Source organism: Hirundo rustica, chromosome 6 (assembly GCF_015227805.2).
Source record: "Hirundo rustica isolate bHirRus1 chromosome 6, bHirRus1.pri.v3, whole genome shotgun sequence".
Taxonomy (NCBI): Eukaryota; Metazoa; Chordata; class Aves; order Passeriformes; family Hirundinidae; genus Hirundo; species Hirundo rustica.
In genome coordinates, this window is record NC_053455.1 from 38,137,815 (window position 1) to 38,154,300 (window position 16,486).

The 16,486-nt window shown below is 38.6% G+C and overlaps 1 protein-coding gene across 7 annotated transcripts; it reads right to left on the minus strand.

The window, feature by feature from the left end:
* Positions 1–341: 341 nt before the first annotated feature.
* Positions 342–16,185, minus strand: LOC120754712 (carbohydrate sulfotransferase 9-like). Of its 7 annotated transcripts, none has more exons than XM_040068617.2 (6): positions 16,116–16,185; positions 11,664–11,708; positions 6,392–6,455; positions 4,223–4,333; positions 1,845–1,992; positions 342–1,410 (listed from the first exon to the last, which is right to left on the minus strand). In XM_040068617.2, exons 5-6 carry the CDS (start codon positions 1,936–1,938, stop codon positions 560–562), a joined length of 945 nt encoding a protein of 314 aa, XP_039924551.1. In that variant the 5' UTR covers positions 1,939–1,992; positions 4,223–4,333; positions 6,392–6,455; positions 11,664–11,708; positions 16,116–16,185; the 3' UTR covers positions 342–559. The 7 variants fall into 7 exon arrangements, with proteins under 7 accessions (XP_039924551.1, XP_039924550.1, XP_039924553.1 ...); XM_040068616.1 differs by lacking the exon at positions 6,392–6,455 and adding an exon at positions 12,363–12,463 and having other exon boundaries at positions 16,116–16,173; XM_040068619.1 differs by lacking the exon at positions 6,392–6,455 and having other exon boundaries at positions 16,116–16,172.
* Positions 16,186–16,486: the final 301 nt, after the last annotated feature.

A 16,486-nucleotide genomic window follows, 5' to 3' on the forward strand; every position in this document is an offset into this window, starting at 1 on the left:
TGCTTGAGGGATGATGAGACTGATGAGCTGCGACGGGAGCACTGCTAGAGAGGAAGATATTCTGGCATCAGGTGCTATATAATGCAGCTTCAAGCATCTGAAGTTATTTGCTCCTTTCCTACAGTATTCACTATCAAGGCTCTTGCAGACAGAGTGGTTTAACTCTCAAGCAGATTACTTGTTGCTCCTTGAATCTTTTTCTAACTAAAAAAAAAATACATAAAAAGAGTGCTCTGAAATATTAATTGTGAAAAACAGCATAATTCATCTTTCCCACATCTCTTACCAATGGGCCAAAATCTATAATTTATGAACAATTTTCATGAAACAAACATAAGTTGTTAAAGATCAACAGGAAGACAATAATTTTAATAGGTAACAGTCTGCATGGTACAAGAGGTCATGGCAGGGATTTTATATCAGAGTGCCTAGATTGATTAACCATATCTACGAACTCCAGGGTTATCTCAGCAGCAGTCACCAACCTGCCTATCAAGCACCTGTGAGGACAAGTTCCGCCTGTTTTGTACCAAGGAAGCTGTTCTTTGTTTAACCTGCATTAGTCATTCAGGGAAGAATAATCCTCATATTTCATAGTATAGTTGAACAAAAAAAAATCCATTTCATACAATTTTTTAATCTTCTCAATTTGTTCTGAGGTCAATTGTCTGAGGTACTCCAAGGTGATACCACCATCAGTTCGTTTCTCTGAGCCATATCTCTTCAAGGTGGGGTATTGCATGCTCTCTGGTGCACCAATGATCTTCAGAACATGCTCAGAGTCCAACCCAAGAGTTTCATACTTACCCATAATATCATAGTGAATGTTGCAAGGATCACAGAGCAGAAACATTGGTTTCCAGTGAATGTCAAGAATTTCTGGTGGTTTTGATAGAACAAAGTTGACAAACTCCTGGAAACTCACTTTTTCAGAAGAATTTTTATTTTTCCTGAACATTGCTCTAATCTCATTAGCAATAGTGGTACTGTAGAATGGTTCAGAGTGCAGGAGTTTGTCTCTGTAAGCTGAAACCAGGCGTTCCAAGGGATGTCTGGTGAACATCACTTTGGTGTAATTGCTTAGAAATTCCTTTTGTGAGGCAGGAGGATAAGACACCAGCCTTTTGATCAGTGAGGTGTGGTGGATGTGGTCATGTTCAATTTCAGCAGCTTTTGCATTCAGTTCTGATTGAAGAAGAAAAATAGTTCTTTTCCAGTTGGAGCAGCCTACCTTGGGCACCTCACAGTAGATAAATTTATGCTTGTGCTCCACAAAGAGCTGGCTTGCAACATGAGAATCCAATTCATTTCCTGGTTTATTAAGGTTATTCTTCAGGCAGACAGAAGCCAGTGTGTTTTTCCGATCATTTTGAATTGCCAGCCAATTTTTAGTAGGATCAGGAAAAACACCTGTAACCAAGGAAGAAATTTAAACCATTTCAGTGAAACAGGCTTGTGTAAATCTATTTATCTGTGACAACCATAGTACTCGATCTATCACCCTGCATACAAAATCTAATGAAGATGCTAATTTTTTTTAACTGTAACCAGACTAGACTATGGCAAATATGCAATAAACTACCCTACCTAGTGAAACATTTATTGAAATGAAAACTTTCAATATGTTAGCAGTATTTGTCTAAGCAAGTCTGATGTTCCAATATCATGGTTTTATAGTTCTCTCCTCTCATATATTGCTGAGATAACTACCACGGTGACAAGGCCTTGGATATTTTCACAGTATTGTTGATATCTTGGTCTCCATAGTTACTTTCTAACACATTTGGAAAAAGTGTCTCTCTTCCTATAAAACATCAAATCTTTTTGGTAATGTCTTTACTCACCTGTTAGGTTTTTTTGTCTGTTACAGAAAAACCCAAAAAGAAATATCCCAAATAAAAAATTTGGGACAAGGAAAGCTAACACCTTCTGGTTCATGTTATTCTCACAGGAAGGAAAATGACGTGGTCTCTACAGTGGAAATCTGTCTTTCTGTCAATAAGGAAAGATAATTCTGGTTAGATTTTGTATGATATAACAAAGATAACGTGTAAATCTCCTACAGAATTTAGGACAGCAGAAAGACCTTTCAAGCCCTATAAAATAGGCTTTACTAGTAAGTAAAAATTCTCTTATGACAAAGACCACAATTATATTTTTATAATATATAAACCAAATAGATAAATAATATGTCCATTTAGAAGTATTACAAAATTCCTCCTTTCCTCAGAACAATGAACTTCTTATGAGCAAATACTCCTCCCTTGTCTTTTAAAGCTGCTGGGGAACATTAACTTCATTCAGGATTACAAAATTGTGGGTTCTTTATAACTTTTAGACTCTGGGAACACAAAGATCTTTGTAGCCTGTAACAGGTATATCCAGAAAGACCATGACATATTCAAGATTAATTTCTTTCCATTTATTGCCCTGAAGCTTTCCACTTTGGACAAATAAATCACTCCAAGAGAAACTCTTCCGTATTCCTGCAGAGAATCCACACTACTAACTTAAATTCTCCCATTTTCCCTCTCCAAAGAGACTGCATGATATGTATATTTGCTGCCACCGCTGCTGCAGCAGAAGAGCCTCAAAATGGTTCAGTAAGACAGGAAATGCATAGATGTGGTATAGGAAACAACAGAAGAGGAGTTGTTTCATGTTCCCAGATAAAAGGATAGAAGGCAGCCCAACACAACATATTATCTCTCTTGTCTCCTTGTACTTCATGGAGAGAGACTTATCTAAATTCTCTGTGCAATCTTACTCTGTTTCCCTTAGCAGAGAACTCTTCATCAGTATGCTTTTATTGGAAGTTGCAAAATTAACTGCAAAACAATAACTATTGGCAAACGTGACATTCTCTTTCTGTTCCATAAAGTCTGCGCAATCAAAGGAGTCAAGCAGCACTGTCTTCCCACTTCTCAGGTTTTCACCCTGAACCTGCTGGCAATAAACACATCATTGCCTGGATTCCCTCAGGATGTAAACTCTTTTTTTTTTTTTTTTTTTTTTCCTGTTTCAATTCTTTTTATTTTGTTTTGTTTTTATAAGATACAATAGGACCACTTAGGGAGTTGTTAGTGTGCCACCCATTTTGTGGATATACATAAACTCCAACTGCCATAGTAGAAACTTATTTCTGGTGTGTTCTGAGACAGCAGTAGAAACAGCACCAGTTACATAGCTGAAACTGCACTTGAGCACAAGGGTTGCTCCTTTCAGGGCTGATATGTGATTTTGATATCACACACTTTTACCAGAATATCTTCAGACTTATAGAGTTAGCAGCATTACTGACAACTAAATCTCTCTTAGTGTAGGTTTGACCTGAGGAATGGGGAGGGACACTGTTCACTATCTCTGTACTAACATTTTACTTGTATTTATAATAAAATGTTACAATAGTCATTCAAATTAATGCAGTATTTTTAGACACAATGGCATTTAGCCTATGCTTTTTCATTTTCTTGGTTGTATGAGATCGTTGTAAAGGCTACAAGAAAGGTATGGGAAGATCTGCCTTTAACCTTTTCTTCACTGTCCTTGAGTCCTAATGCATCAGAAGACCAAAGCTAAAGTCGCTCAGGTTGTTCATTAATCTCATGAGGGCCAAGATTGAGTGTTCCCTTTATATTCTTTTTCAGAAGCACTTTGCCGATGCAACTTCACACAGTGTAGCAATTAAAATGAACATAACTCTAAATAATCCTGCACAAGGACTCCTTGTTAGTGTATACTTAGGGGAAAGCTACTGGGCTTCATTCACTTTAAATGCTATCGCTTCAGAGAAGTAGTGTTATCATAAACGTCTCAGGAATCAGAAAATAAACTAGATGAATTTTACCCTATTTAGATACTTGTATCATGCATATTTACTAATTACACTACCACTAGAGAATAAAAGACCTGCTACAAGACATATTTCATGTGGAAATGTCAATGAGTCACCACAGGGAAACAGAGGGGCTTCCTTCCTGTGGAGAATGAAGCTGTTTAGGAGCTAGTTAAACACTCCTTTTCTAAGACTTATGCATGATTGTGGAAGCAAAAGAATCTTTAATTAAATTCCAGAGAACAATCAGACCATAAGGAGGGATAGACCAAGCTCCAAGATGACAGGTGAAATCTTTCTGGACTCCTTAGAAAACTTCACAGAGCAGACTGGCAGTAAGAGTCATCACTGCCCTCAACAAATGAGGTCAACATGACATGAAGCTACCTTAAGGTGAAGTCCAAAGCCTTCTTTGGAAGGTGTTTTCAGATGTGAGACCCCAGTACGGAATTCTGTGTAATGCAAAGTTTCCAGTGATGAAAGTCACCTAAGGGAAACCTGAGGAAGAGGAGGAAAGAAAATTCTGAGAGCCATTTTGTCAAAGAGGGACAAGGCACCTGGAAATTAAAAGGGAGGTCAAAAATCCAAAATGAAAAGCATCTTTGTCAGTAGGTGTCAGTGTCAGTAAATTAGATGAACTTTTCCTTATATTTATTATGGCTTTTCCATGTACTTGTTTGCTATTTAGGATGTAACAAGTTAATACTCATCTTTGCTTTTATCCAACCTTGAATTAAGTGTGATTTCCAGATAGCAGCCTTACACTGCACGGTTGGTTTTCCCTTGTTCTTCAGATCACATCATTATAAATCAGCTATACATAGCTATGGCTTGTTATTTTCAATTTCTGCATGTCTTACTGTATTCTACAGGTTACATCAGAAATCATTTTATGACTCTTTTATGGTCAATGCTAAAGAGTAAACCAGGCAGCAAGAATTATTCTCGTAGAATCCTTTCTTGCAGGAGTCTTTCAGACGGATTGCTATCAGGTGATGAGATTTTGTTGAGGCCTGTCAGTTAATTAGTGTTTAATATCTTCAGTGTGTGTCCAGCTGATTTGATGTCTTTCTAGCTTCTTAGACATAACATGCTATCATGTCAGGTCAAATTCTTTGTACAGTTCTAAATGCACAATGCTACTGCCTTAATCAACCAAAGCTAAGCAAAAAGAATTAATCAGTCTGGTGACATCTGTTTCCTATAACATAATCCAAAGTTTCTCTATGATAACAACCAGTAGAATTGTTCAAGCTAATAGCGTAACAAATGGGGAATAGATTACTGGAGAAAGCAATGCAAATCATACCATGTGCATGCAAAATGGCAAAAAGTCCTGAAGCCCTCATAAAATTAAAATTATTTACTGAATTCAAGCCCTCCTTGCACTGCTGATAATTCTACCATGGTCCTCTACAATTCCATTTTAAAAATTCTTTTCTTCATGATAAACACACTGAAAGTAACAAAACCAAAAGCACTATATCGTGTTGTTCATATCTTTGTTGTCATGTTTGCTGACCATAAAAAGTTCTTCTTGTCCTTCTGTTTACTTCAAGAAATTTCTGACATTTGTCTGCTTTTAATTACTTTCAACATCTCCCTTTTCTACATGGTAGGCTGGGTATGGAGGTTGCTGGCAACCTACTTGCACATCCCCTGCATGGTAGGAGGGACTGTTTGACCCAGAAGAGCTCTCTATCTCTGTATTGTACTTTTCCAGGGGTGTCACAAAATTGTCATATGCTGGACTTATAGGATTTTTTTTCTGTTAAATTGCATTTTCTTGGTTCATTTGTCTCATGCTTGCTTTACGTTTTGTGATACTAGACTTTCTGTGATCTTCCCCTATGTCAGATAGCCACTTATACTCACACTTATCCAACCACCAGCTTTGGGTTTATAATGAGTTCCTTTCCCCTGACCAAAACAAGGTCTGATAGAAAATCTTTAGTACTCTTTCAATTAGGAAATACTCAAAGATATTTTAATGATAGTCACATGAGTACACGACCTAAGACATCACACTCAGACTGAAGTTCTTCCTCCTGCCATGGAGGAAGAATGTTCATGTTTTATTTCTAGAACAAGCACCAAAGGAATAGGTTGCATTGCCTTGCATAGGTATCATTTGTACACTGTTCTGTCCTTGAACTGCTGGAACAATGATTCATAATAGAGTATTCCCTAATCCTTCTCCTGGAACTTCTGAACTATTGTAATTAAAAATTTTTCAGAATTTAAAGAAATAAACACACAAACAAAAAAGTCTTTAAATATTTTTATACTTGCATAAGCAATAAGAAGTACTATAGCTGGAAATACTGAATAATGTTAAGTCTTTTTGTGTGGCACCTATTACCCGAGCACAGAAAAACATGTACACGCATGTGTGTACATATATACACACACAAATAGTTCAAAAATGCATTAATATCAGTTACACTGGCATATTATTTGCTCCAAGTAAAATAACTAAGTAGGCTGATAATGATTTAAAGTCCTCTGATAATAAACTTACAAAGGTGTGTCTCAAGCTAGTTTTCACAGACAAACCTTGGGCAGAGCTGAGCATGTGGGGGGATCCTCTGCACCCACTCGATAAGTGGAACTTTCCAGACTAAAAGAATGAAATTACAACAATAGTTATTTGTGTTCCTGATACATTTGAAGCCAGAAGTAAAAGAAAGCACCAGTATGGCAGCTCGGTGGACGGTAGGGAAAAATCTCTGAAAAGAGATAACATTCTCAGTTGCTGAACCTCATTCTGTACTTAAACCCTGTTAATCCCTTCAAAAGGACAACTGCAAATATATACTGATATGTGCATGGGTACACAGAAGGTGAGGAGGGGATGGCAGATAAAAAGCCCCCAAGAACAGCCTGAACAGGAAAACCAAGCTCTGGATGCAGTTCTGCATGTGCTGTTCTATTGGAGTGAATTGCAAGAGCATGAGCCCTGTTCGACCAAATCTGCAGCACCCTTGCTTCTGTACAGTTTGCGATGGATGGACAGGAGGGAGAAAGACCCCAGAAAATGGAGCCTTAGCAGCCAGTCTGGCCTGTCCATGAAGTGGAAAATCAGTAATGGCTTAGGAAACTCACACAAGTTACAGACAGCCAAGGGTTGGAAAAAGGGTCTGACCTGGGTCATTTTGCCAACAAGAGACAGCATTTGACATCACCTCATTTGCAGCAAGGGTTGAATGGTGTTAGGTGGGAATGGGAAGAGGCTCAGTGGGGAGACAATGTATGGGCTAGGCTGGGAGCTACTGGGGAAAAGGCTGACAAGGGTGTCCTACAGAACAACACACTTCACTGCACTGAGGTGGGTGCAAAGCAACAATTTCCATTACAGGCACAATCTAAAACTCTTGTTCTGTCATCACTTCAGCCCTCCATTACTGCATCAGACTTTTTCTGGTCTCAGCAACAGTAGTGATACCTTCTTTGTTGCCATCATTAATCTGCTTATTAATCTCATTACACCACTTCTTATGCCTGCCTCTTAGCCTTTCCTTCTCTACTTAATTCCATGTCATCTCCTCATCTTACCTTCCAAAGTTTTTCATTATCTACCATTTCTCAGGCAGTTTTAAAAGCTCAGCTTTACTTTCTGATCCATCAACCCCTGTTACCTTCAACCCATGATAACAGAAAAAAAGTTCCTGCTTTCTCCTCTGCTGCCCCTGCTTTTGGATGAAGTTTATGCAGCACCTACAGAGCCATTACATTTTTCACCTAAAATCACTCCTAGAAGTCTTCCCTTTCAGGGATGCCAAGACCAGTTACGATGCCAGTGTGCTAAACTGTTACCAACCAGTCCACAAAAGAGCAAATGAAAGGAAGAGCCAATTTGGGGATGAAAAGGACCTAAAATGAAAAGAAAAAAAGAGTACATGGGGAAAGGCAGCAGCAAGTCTGACAGAAAACTCCCAGAGAGAGGCAGGAGACAGAAACCCAAGGAAAAGTGGCAGAGCTGGGGGCCAAGGGAAATAGAAAGGTTCTGTAGCCTGCTCTAAAAATGTTGTGGAAAAGGGAGGTTGAGAACTGATCTGAAAAAGACATGAAGTATAGTTCCATGAAGGTGAAGAAGAACAAATGCAAAGAAATTAGTATAGAAAGCAATATGCTAATTATCTAATAAACTACCACAGATATTTAAAAAGGAATGAGACTACATGCACTGGAGTCACTCTTGCACTGGAACCCAGCCTCTACTATGTGATCAAACTTATATCTCTTTTCCTTCCTGGAACTGCAGCCAGAAAGGCCACAGATTTTTGATTTTCTAAGAAGAGATAGGTTCAGTGAGGAGACCCAGCTCATGAGTGGGCCCAGCTTGGCTGGAACCTGGGAAGCTGGAGACCAGTTCTGTTGCAGCCTCACTGGGGCAGGGACTGGTGGCCTCAGGAGGCTGACATGGGGTCCCGGGCTGGGGGCAGTAGGGGGCAGCCCCAGGGGACTGGGCAGTGCCCTGTTACTGCTTTTGGTGCCTGGCATCTGATAATGGGCTGTGGGGACTTTTTATCTAGACACTTAGTTCAAAATTCCATGCACTTGTCAACTGTTGTTCAAATCACTGTAGAAAAAGTCACAGGAGAACAAACTTCACTGCTTCCCTTTAGGGAATCTAGATAAGACACAAAACTTGGAAAGAAGGAAAAAGGAGAAAAAAAGGAAGTACGCAAGAACAGTTTTAAACAATGCACCCTGGCCAGGGTGGCAATGAACGATCTCCTCCCCAGCTTGTTTCACAGGAGATGGGCATCACAAAATCCATCTGCTTTGTCATGTGCGTAACTAACTCTCTGCCTTTGCATATGTCTTACTGTCCCCTCCCATGTTTCTCTTCTCAGTTAACGTCAGTAATAGCAATGCTTTCCATACTATTCAGGTCTGCCAACCTTGTCTCAGACCTAGATCCTCTTTGTCCTGTCCTGCTTTTCAACTCCCCATGCAGGTTTGATTCATTTATTCCTGCCATTGCACACCAAATATCACAGTCAAAACTTTGTAAAAATCCTGGTTACTTAGCATACATCCCCCAGGCAAACTCCTGTTTGCTGTTCACCTTGTTATACCCTTGTGTCCCCACCCCTAGTATACCTTAACCATAATTGATGACAGGTATGACCTGTCTTTCCCTCTTTACACTCCAGTGAATACAAAGCATTTCTGCTTAAATGGTTTTCCTTTTTGCTCCTATCTCCTCCAGCTTCTCCTGTCACTCTTGTCTACATTTTGAACCTTATTTTCAGGATCCAAAACAAATTTTATTTGAAATCGTATCTCTACTCTCATTCCCCCTCACTTTTTTTTTTTTTTTTTTTTTTTTTTTTTTTTTTTTTTTTTTTTTTTTTTTTTTTTTTTTTTTTTTTTTTTTTTTTAATACTCCTTTCAAGACTCCTTTACAGGAATCATGTACAAGTCCTAACACCAGGGATTTGGTGTCTGCTCTTTTACAGAAATAACCTCTTTGCCTGAAATATCCTGACATTTACTGACAAACTGTGTATACCTTTTTCTCTCTTCCTACATGAACCTACGCCTATTCTTTCTCTCTCTTCTGCTCTCTCTGTGTTGCAGGGCAAGCTGTTCAACAGAAATGTTATGTTTAAAATCTGTTTGTATGAAACATGGTTTTCTAGCATACTATGACACATGCAGTATCAAAAATTAAGAAGTTTGGAGACAGTAGGACTAAAGAGATAGGTTAAATCATAGAGAGTATAAAATGAAGTGTCTGCTGGCTTTTGGCAGAATAGTCTTGAAACTAAAGACTTGACATTTCAGAGCATTTGAACTCTAAGTTCAAAATAGTGTTGTGGATTCAGCTGCAGATACAAATGCTTGAAAAATCTGCAAATCTGATTTCCAGAGCCTGCTCAAGTATCCAGAAAATGGAGAATGGACAGTCAATGAGTCTCTGAAAAGATGGTTGCCCCACACCACATGGAATTTATCATCGCAGACAAAGAACACAAACTCTCCTCCCAAAAACTCCCGCCTGGTTCACTGCACACCTTCCTTCACCTGCCATAGATAGTGGGGATCCTACTGGACAGCCCTTGAATGTCTCAAGAACATGTTCATCCTGTGAACCAAACAAGTTGTGTGGAGCATCTTGTTTCTTTAAAAACTGTGTGTTGAAAAGCTACTGAAACATGTATTAATGAAGTATCATAACAACATGCATAAAAATCATTGTCAGCGGTGAATCAGCTCCCTTGACACTCACTGTAATGGAATAACCAATAGTGGCAGCAGATTGCTATCTTATGAATAAACCCAGCATGAACAAAGTGACATGTGACAAGTCCCAAACTCACCAGTCTTACCTGCTGGCAGCAACAAAACAGTGAGACTTGGCCATGTGGGATGCCATTCCTGGCACTAAAGGAAAATGGTCCATAGCACAGCTTGTCCCTGCTTCCCCTGCTCCCACCATTAGCATGGCCTGCCCAGAGTCTTCCTTCCTCTCCTGATACCCCCACCTCTTTGCATTCCACTGTCCAGCAGCATTCCAACACTCCTGCTCAACACATACTTGCATGGACACCAGAGCTTTTCCCTTAGCCCCCATCCCAGGGGTGACCCCATCTTTCCCAGTCTCTGCTTCTATTCCCCAAGCAAAACTTTAACCCAATCTCCAGCAAATTCTCACCTCCAAAAGCCTTCCTCATATCGTCCCCCAGCAGCTCGCCCAGCAAATCCTGTTTTCCAGCTTCCCAAACACCCATCAGATCTCACCCTGATCCTGCTGTTCAGCCTTCCTCATGCACAAGCCAGCTCTTTGCTGGCTCCCCCTGCCAGGCTCCTCCCTTTGTCTCCTCAGTCAGCCTCGCAGCCCCCCCTCCAACAACTACACTTCCGAGCCCAGCTCATCAGAACTGTTTCTCCTTCTACTTCCAAGATTCCCACGCAGCCCCACTGCTTCTCACTCTCTGTTCTGTTCTCAGCTAGTTCCAGGCTCTACACTTCAGCTTCTATAGTTATTTTAGTTTCTCCCAAACTAAACTGACACATTTTCCTTTTCTTTCCCTCCCACATCAATTTTCACACTAGTCATCAAGGCACATTTTCCTGCTGATTTTGTCCCTTGAATCTATTTTGCCAGCAGTCCTCAACGATTTCTCCCTAGAAATCTTGCTCACCTTGTTCTTTAAAATGGATGGTTTACTCTCCTGTGCAGAAGAGGTTCCACTGAGAATGTACAAGAGGAACCTCTTAACTTCATTTTTCAAATACTTATTTCAAAATCTGCAATGTACCTGAATGTCTTAGAGGAAAGGTGGCTGGAATCATTTAAGAGAAGAAAAAAGAACACAGATTCCCTGTGTAAAAATCAATAAACTATTTTTGCTCAAAGGATTTTAAAAAAGATCCTGAGGCAGGTATCTAACCTAAAAAACTTCTGCTAAAATGCTCGAAATTTGACAAAATCCTATGTAGATGCAAACAGTATTGAAATTAGAAGAGTCAAGCTGCATACCACCCTTAATAAAGTGAGAAAGTGAATGAAAGACATTGTAATTTCATTTCAGGCACTCTGTAACATCAACTTCTTAACTGAGGAAAGCCATAGCAATGAATAATAGGCTGCCAAAAAAATCCTCTGTATATAAATTTCATCACAGTGTGATTTCAAAAGCTGAACATCTCAGTTTATGCCTTAAAATATTTGATGTCAGCTGCTAAATATATAAACAAATAAAACCCCCAACCAACTCTGAAAAAAACCAATCTCTCTTTCCAGAGACTTCCCTGCACTTACAAAATCATGGTTGGTGACATTAAAAGCCACTAACAATCCAATTTTACTCACCAATCAAACAGCCTCAGTGGAGATTTCCCATGCCTCTGAGTGATGCTAAACAAACAACAAAGATTCAAAGAAAGATCAGTCCAGAGAGACATGTCATTTTAATTTTATGCCTAGGGACAGAAAGGAAATAGGAGAAAGATTTTGTGTTCTCCTTACCCGATCTCTAAGGCAGGGCAAGATGCTTCTGCATCCACAAAGATGCTTTCATAGGAGAGCATTTGAAACACTCTAAATGTAGTATTTGTGTCTGTTTTGATTAAATGCCCAGCTAAAAGTTGCCAATGTTTCCCTGAGGATGTTTAGGTGAGCATCTCCAGTTGCACATTACAAAGCACTGTGCTGTGTCTGTCTCTAGGTAAAAGGAGCAGCATTTAACCACTCCCCACGCAGGGTCTACAGCAGGTGTTAGAGCCTGCCAAGTGCTTCAAGAGCAGCCTGCCAGGAGGCTGCCTGCTAAGCAACCAAGAAAGGGGATGGCCAGGAATATGAGGGCAGAGGTAATTTTGTTGAGAGTAATTGTCTTGTGATAATATGCATTTTTTTTTAGATGGAGAACAAAAGGCAAGGTCGATTCAAACCTAATGAACTCTATACAAGAAGACTCCCATAAACTCTGGCAACTGGAAGGTAAGTTCTCACGGGAAATATGGCTAAAGCAGAAGGAATTCAGTAGAGTTGGCACTTCCTTAAAGAAATTACCTTTAGGGTACAAACATAAACAATCCTAGACAGTAGGAGGATAGGAAATGTAGTCTGAGATCAACTTGGCTGCTTGGCTAAGCAGCACGGTCCTCAGTGACCTGAAACACAAGAACGAAATGTACAGAAGGTGGAAACCAGGTCAAACTCCTAAGGACAAGTATGAAAGAGCAGCACTAAATGCTGAAACAAAGTCATAAGGGATAAAGCACAAATTTAACTGCAAAAAGCAATGGACATTAAGAGATAGCAAGAAAACAAATCTGGAAGGAAAAAAGAACCAAACTAGTGATAGTTCACTTGGGGAAGGCTGATGTACATGTTCCATCATTCTTCGTAAAACGGTGAACTGTAATTACATGAGTAATAACTAAACCCAATAAGAAAGAATCTGTCTAGAACAGGAAAAAAACAGGACCAAAATTAATGTGAATACACTGCAGTTCACATTATCCTCAAGTATATCACTACAGCATGTCTCCAGGAGACCTCTTTAGTTGTTGCCCTGGACTGATGTAGGAACCTACCCCCCTGCACAGATACAGATGGCTCCTTCACAGGCTGCTAAAGAGGTGAAATTAGTGCAGTACATACTGGCACCTGAGCCTGAGGAAGTGCATCTTAAGATACCTTGGCAACAGAGAGAAGCAAGGTCAGATCTGTTAGCTTTGTCTGAAAACTCTCAGAAGTTGTGTGAGAAATGTGTGAAGTGGTGAACACAATACTTATCTTTATAAAGTCAAGAAATGAAGAAGAGATAAATTCTGGAAAAATAGTAAAAAAATGAAAATATAGATTATTCATAAAAGGCTGGAGATAGTTGAGCTACATTTTTCGTCATGCAGGCTATTAATTTCTGTAACATGGCAAGAAGTCTTAAAAATAGAGAAGCAGTATATCACATAATATTTTTTAATTTTAATAATGCTATTTACGTTATAGCATTGACTCATAACATTTTCAAAAGTATATTAAGGGGAACTATTTCTGGAAGAATGAAAAACTGCCTGGGCGTAGGGAACAAACGAGGAAAACAAACCAAGCAGAAAAACCCAACACCGAAACCACAGACTAAGATTAGTGTTTGATCATTCACTATCAGGCTCAAAAAACATAATCAGTAAGATTCTACCTGGGTCCATTCTGGGCTGAGCAATGGTGCAGGTCATTAATGATTTGGATAAAGAAACAATCCTTCCACCTCACAGATAACAATAAGCCCATGTGAATGTGAACAGTAAACTCACTGCATGATACATTAAAATCAGAATGCTTTTGACAAATAAGATAAATTATCTGTAAGAGAAAACACATTGCAATGCACTTGTGTTTACAAGTGTCAGGTTCTAAGGGGGAATAATGGTTCATAAAAATGTGGCAGCCATTCTGCAAAAAAGGGATAAGAGGAGTACTAGTCAGTCACAGATTATTCACAAATAAGTAGTGTTTCATCGTATGGAGAATGCAAACTTCATATTAGAAAGATCAACTTCTTTAGTTTTTATTAACATTAAGGAATACCTCCTATTATATTTCTGTATAGCACAGCAACCAGTAGCACCGTGTCCTGTTCAAGCAAAACTGTTCCAAGAGAATGCAGACCAACTGGAAAGGATCCAGAGAAAAGCAAAGAAAATGGTCAGTTGTCTTGGGAAAAAAAGAAAAGCCACAAGAAAGAGAGACTGAAAGAATTTGGGTTACTCAGTTTAAAGAACAGAAGGACAACTAAACACATAAAAACTATCATCTATGTAAGTTACCACTAGAGAGGTAAGGAGAGATTATATATTTTTTTTTATCTGTAGTGGGTAAAGTGATGGGTTCAAACTATGACACTGGAGGTTATGCTAAATATTAAGAAAGTCTTATTAACAATAAAGACAACTAGATCCTTTTTCATTTCTGAGGTACTGTTGATTCGCTTTTGGAGCTTCAGAATGTACAAGATGAAGTATTGAGGTCTTTTCCAGTCTCCTTTTCTTTAAGTCTGTGGTTCATCCTGTTGTATAATTTAGATGCCTCATCTTACCTCTCTACAAAATTACATTTATTTTCATGAAGGAGTTTTCATGCTAAATTATAAAAACCCAGACTGATTTCATATAACTAACCTGGATTTCAGATAACTAACGCAGCCTTGGAAAATCAGTTCTGCATGAAGCCTTGCAATGACACTCTCTGGAAAGATCATAATTTTTTTAATTATTGACTCTTCACTGCTGTTTCTTCCCCCTCAGATCCTACTTCAGCCTGAATATAGTAATACAGATAAAATATGGCTTTTAATGACCCTTCAAATAGTTATGTAAGAGACAGGACTTTCTATCATGTTATGTAACCATAGTATGGGCTGTACAAATGTGACTAACCAGGGCTCACTCATCACAGGAGGGCAGAATGAGGAAGCTCTGCAGGAACGAGGAAAATGGCAGAAGCGCTTTGCATAGTCACAATTCAGTACCACACCCAGAGCTGTCTCTTGTTTTGACCATGCAGGCATGACTAAACGTATAAAACCTGTCTCTGTTACACATTTACATACTTAGAAAATCTGCCAATACTTCACTAGAATGTCTAACTGGTGAAGCACTTGTAGTGTATATGAAGCCCAAAGGGGAAAAAACCCACAAGGTGATCTTTAATTTCAGTTTTCTTTGCTTCAAATTTAGAACTACTGGTATTTTTCAAAAAGCCGATTTTTTTTTTTAAATAAAGCAGAGTATGAAATAAAAGAAATAGAAGAAGCTATTAATTGATTTGTATTGTCAATTGACAACCCCCATGCAAATGTTACAAGAGCTGAAAAAAAAAAAAAACTCAGTTTACTGCTTCTAAAATAATGCAGTAGAACTTATCCTACAGGTAGAAGTGCTCAGAAGTTTAGGATTTTTATTGTGGAAAGATTTCCCAAGCAGCTTCAAGTTTTGGCATGTGAGAATCCAAAGGGAAAGAGTATTCTAGAACTAATCTCAAAAATTAATCTCAAAAATGAAATTACAGTAAAAGAAACTCGTGAGCCCTTTTGTATTTTCTGTAGGTTTTCATGAATAAGAATCCTTGCACTAGTAAAAAAATAGGTTCATACATCACACTGATAGATTAAAAAGATTCAGAAATTTGAAAGGGTGAAAAATCTCTTGCATTAAGAGGCTTTTCTAGGGTTTTGAAGCCATGATTTTTAGATATCAGTGAAGAAACTGAAGAAGTTAAACAAGATTGTGTTCTGTTTTTGTTCAAGGCAGGCAGAAAAAAAATTTGGAAAATGTAGAGTGTAATAACCCATGAAGTTCAAATCAGACTACATCAATATCCACATTTCTTCTTTAAACTACTACTTTAAATCTATTCTCTAAAAAGCATTCAGTTTTTTTGTGATTTGTGTATCTCCTTTACATGGATAGTTATACATATTATTTCCTGGATAATAGGAACTAATCCTGGATAACTGGCTTAAATTCTGTGCTCTCCCCCACACCCCCTCCCCCCACAGCCCCACAATTAAGGTAACATAACAAAAAGCTAACAAACTATATGAAAGTGTTAACTGCAAAATTATTTCTGTACCTGTATCTGTGAAGAGATAGTTGAAAAGCCAATCGCCTTTGACATCACTAAATCTAAAACCAGAACTCGTTATCTTTTAAAACACAAACACAAAACACAAAAGCTTTCATTTACTAACAAAACAACTAGTAGATTGAAAAAAAAAATGATCTTCCTACTCTTCTAAAAGGAATAGATGAAAATAAGTACCTCTACAACATTTTCTGTCTCTGGAGCTTCCCGCTGGATACAGTTTTGTGGAACTCTGGCTGAGTTTACTGCTTTCTGATTACTTAATGCCTTGGCTCAGATAAAAAGGAGGTGTATCCTTGACTACTATACATACAACATGGCACATTGTGGTCTCTCTTCAGCAAGTAAGTTTGAGTTTTTCCTTACCAATATTTGACTTCTGAAAAAACGGAAGAAAATATTTAGGCTGAGTGACCTTTACCTTTATTTTTAAAACTTCCTTGATTTTAAATAATTTCCTTCATCCATGCCCTGTCCTTGCACTAGGCAACCTTTTAATTTCTACTGCAAAAAATGTCTGACTCAAAGTTCGCAGAAGTCTGTCTGAG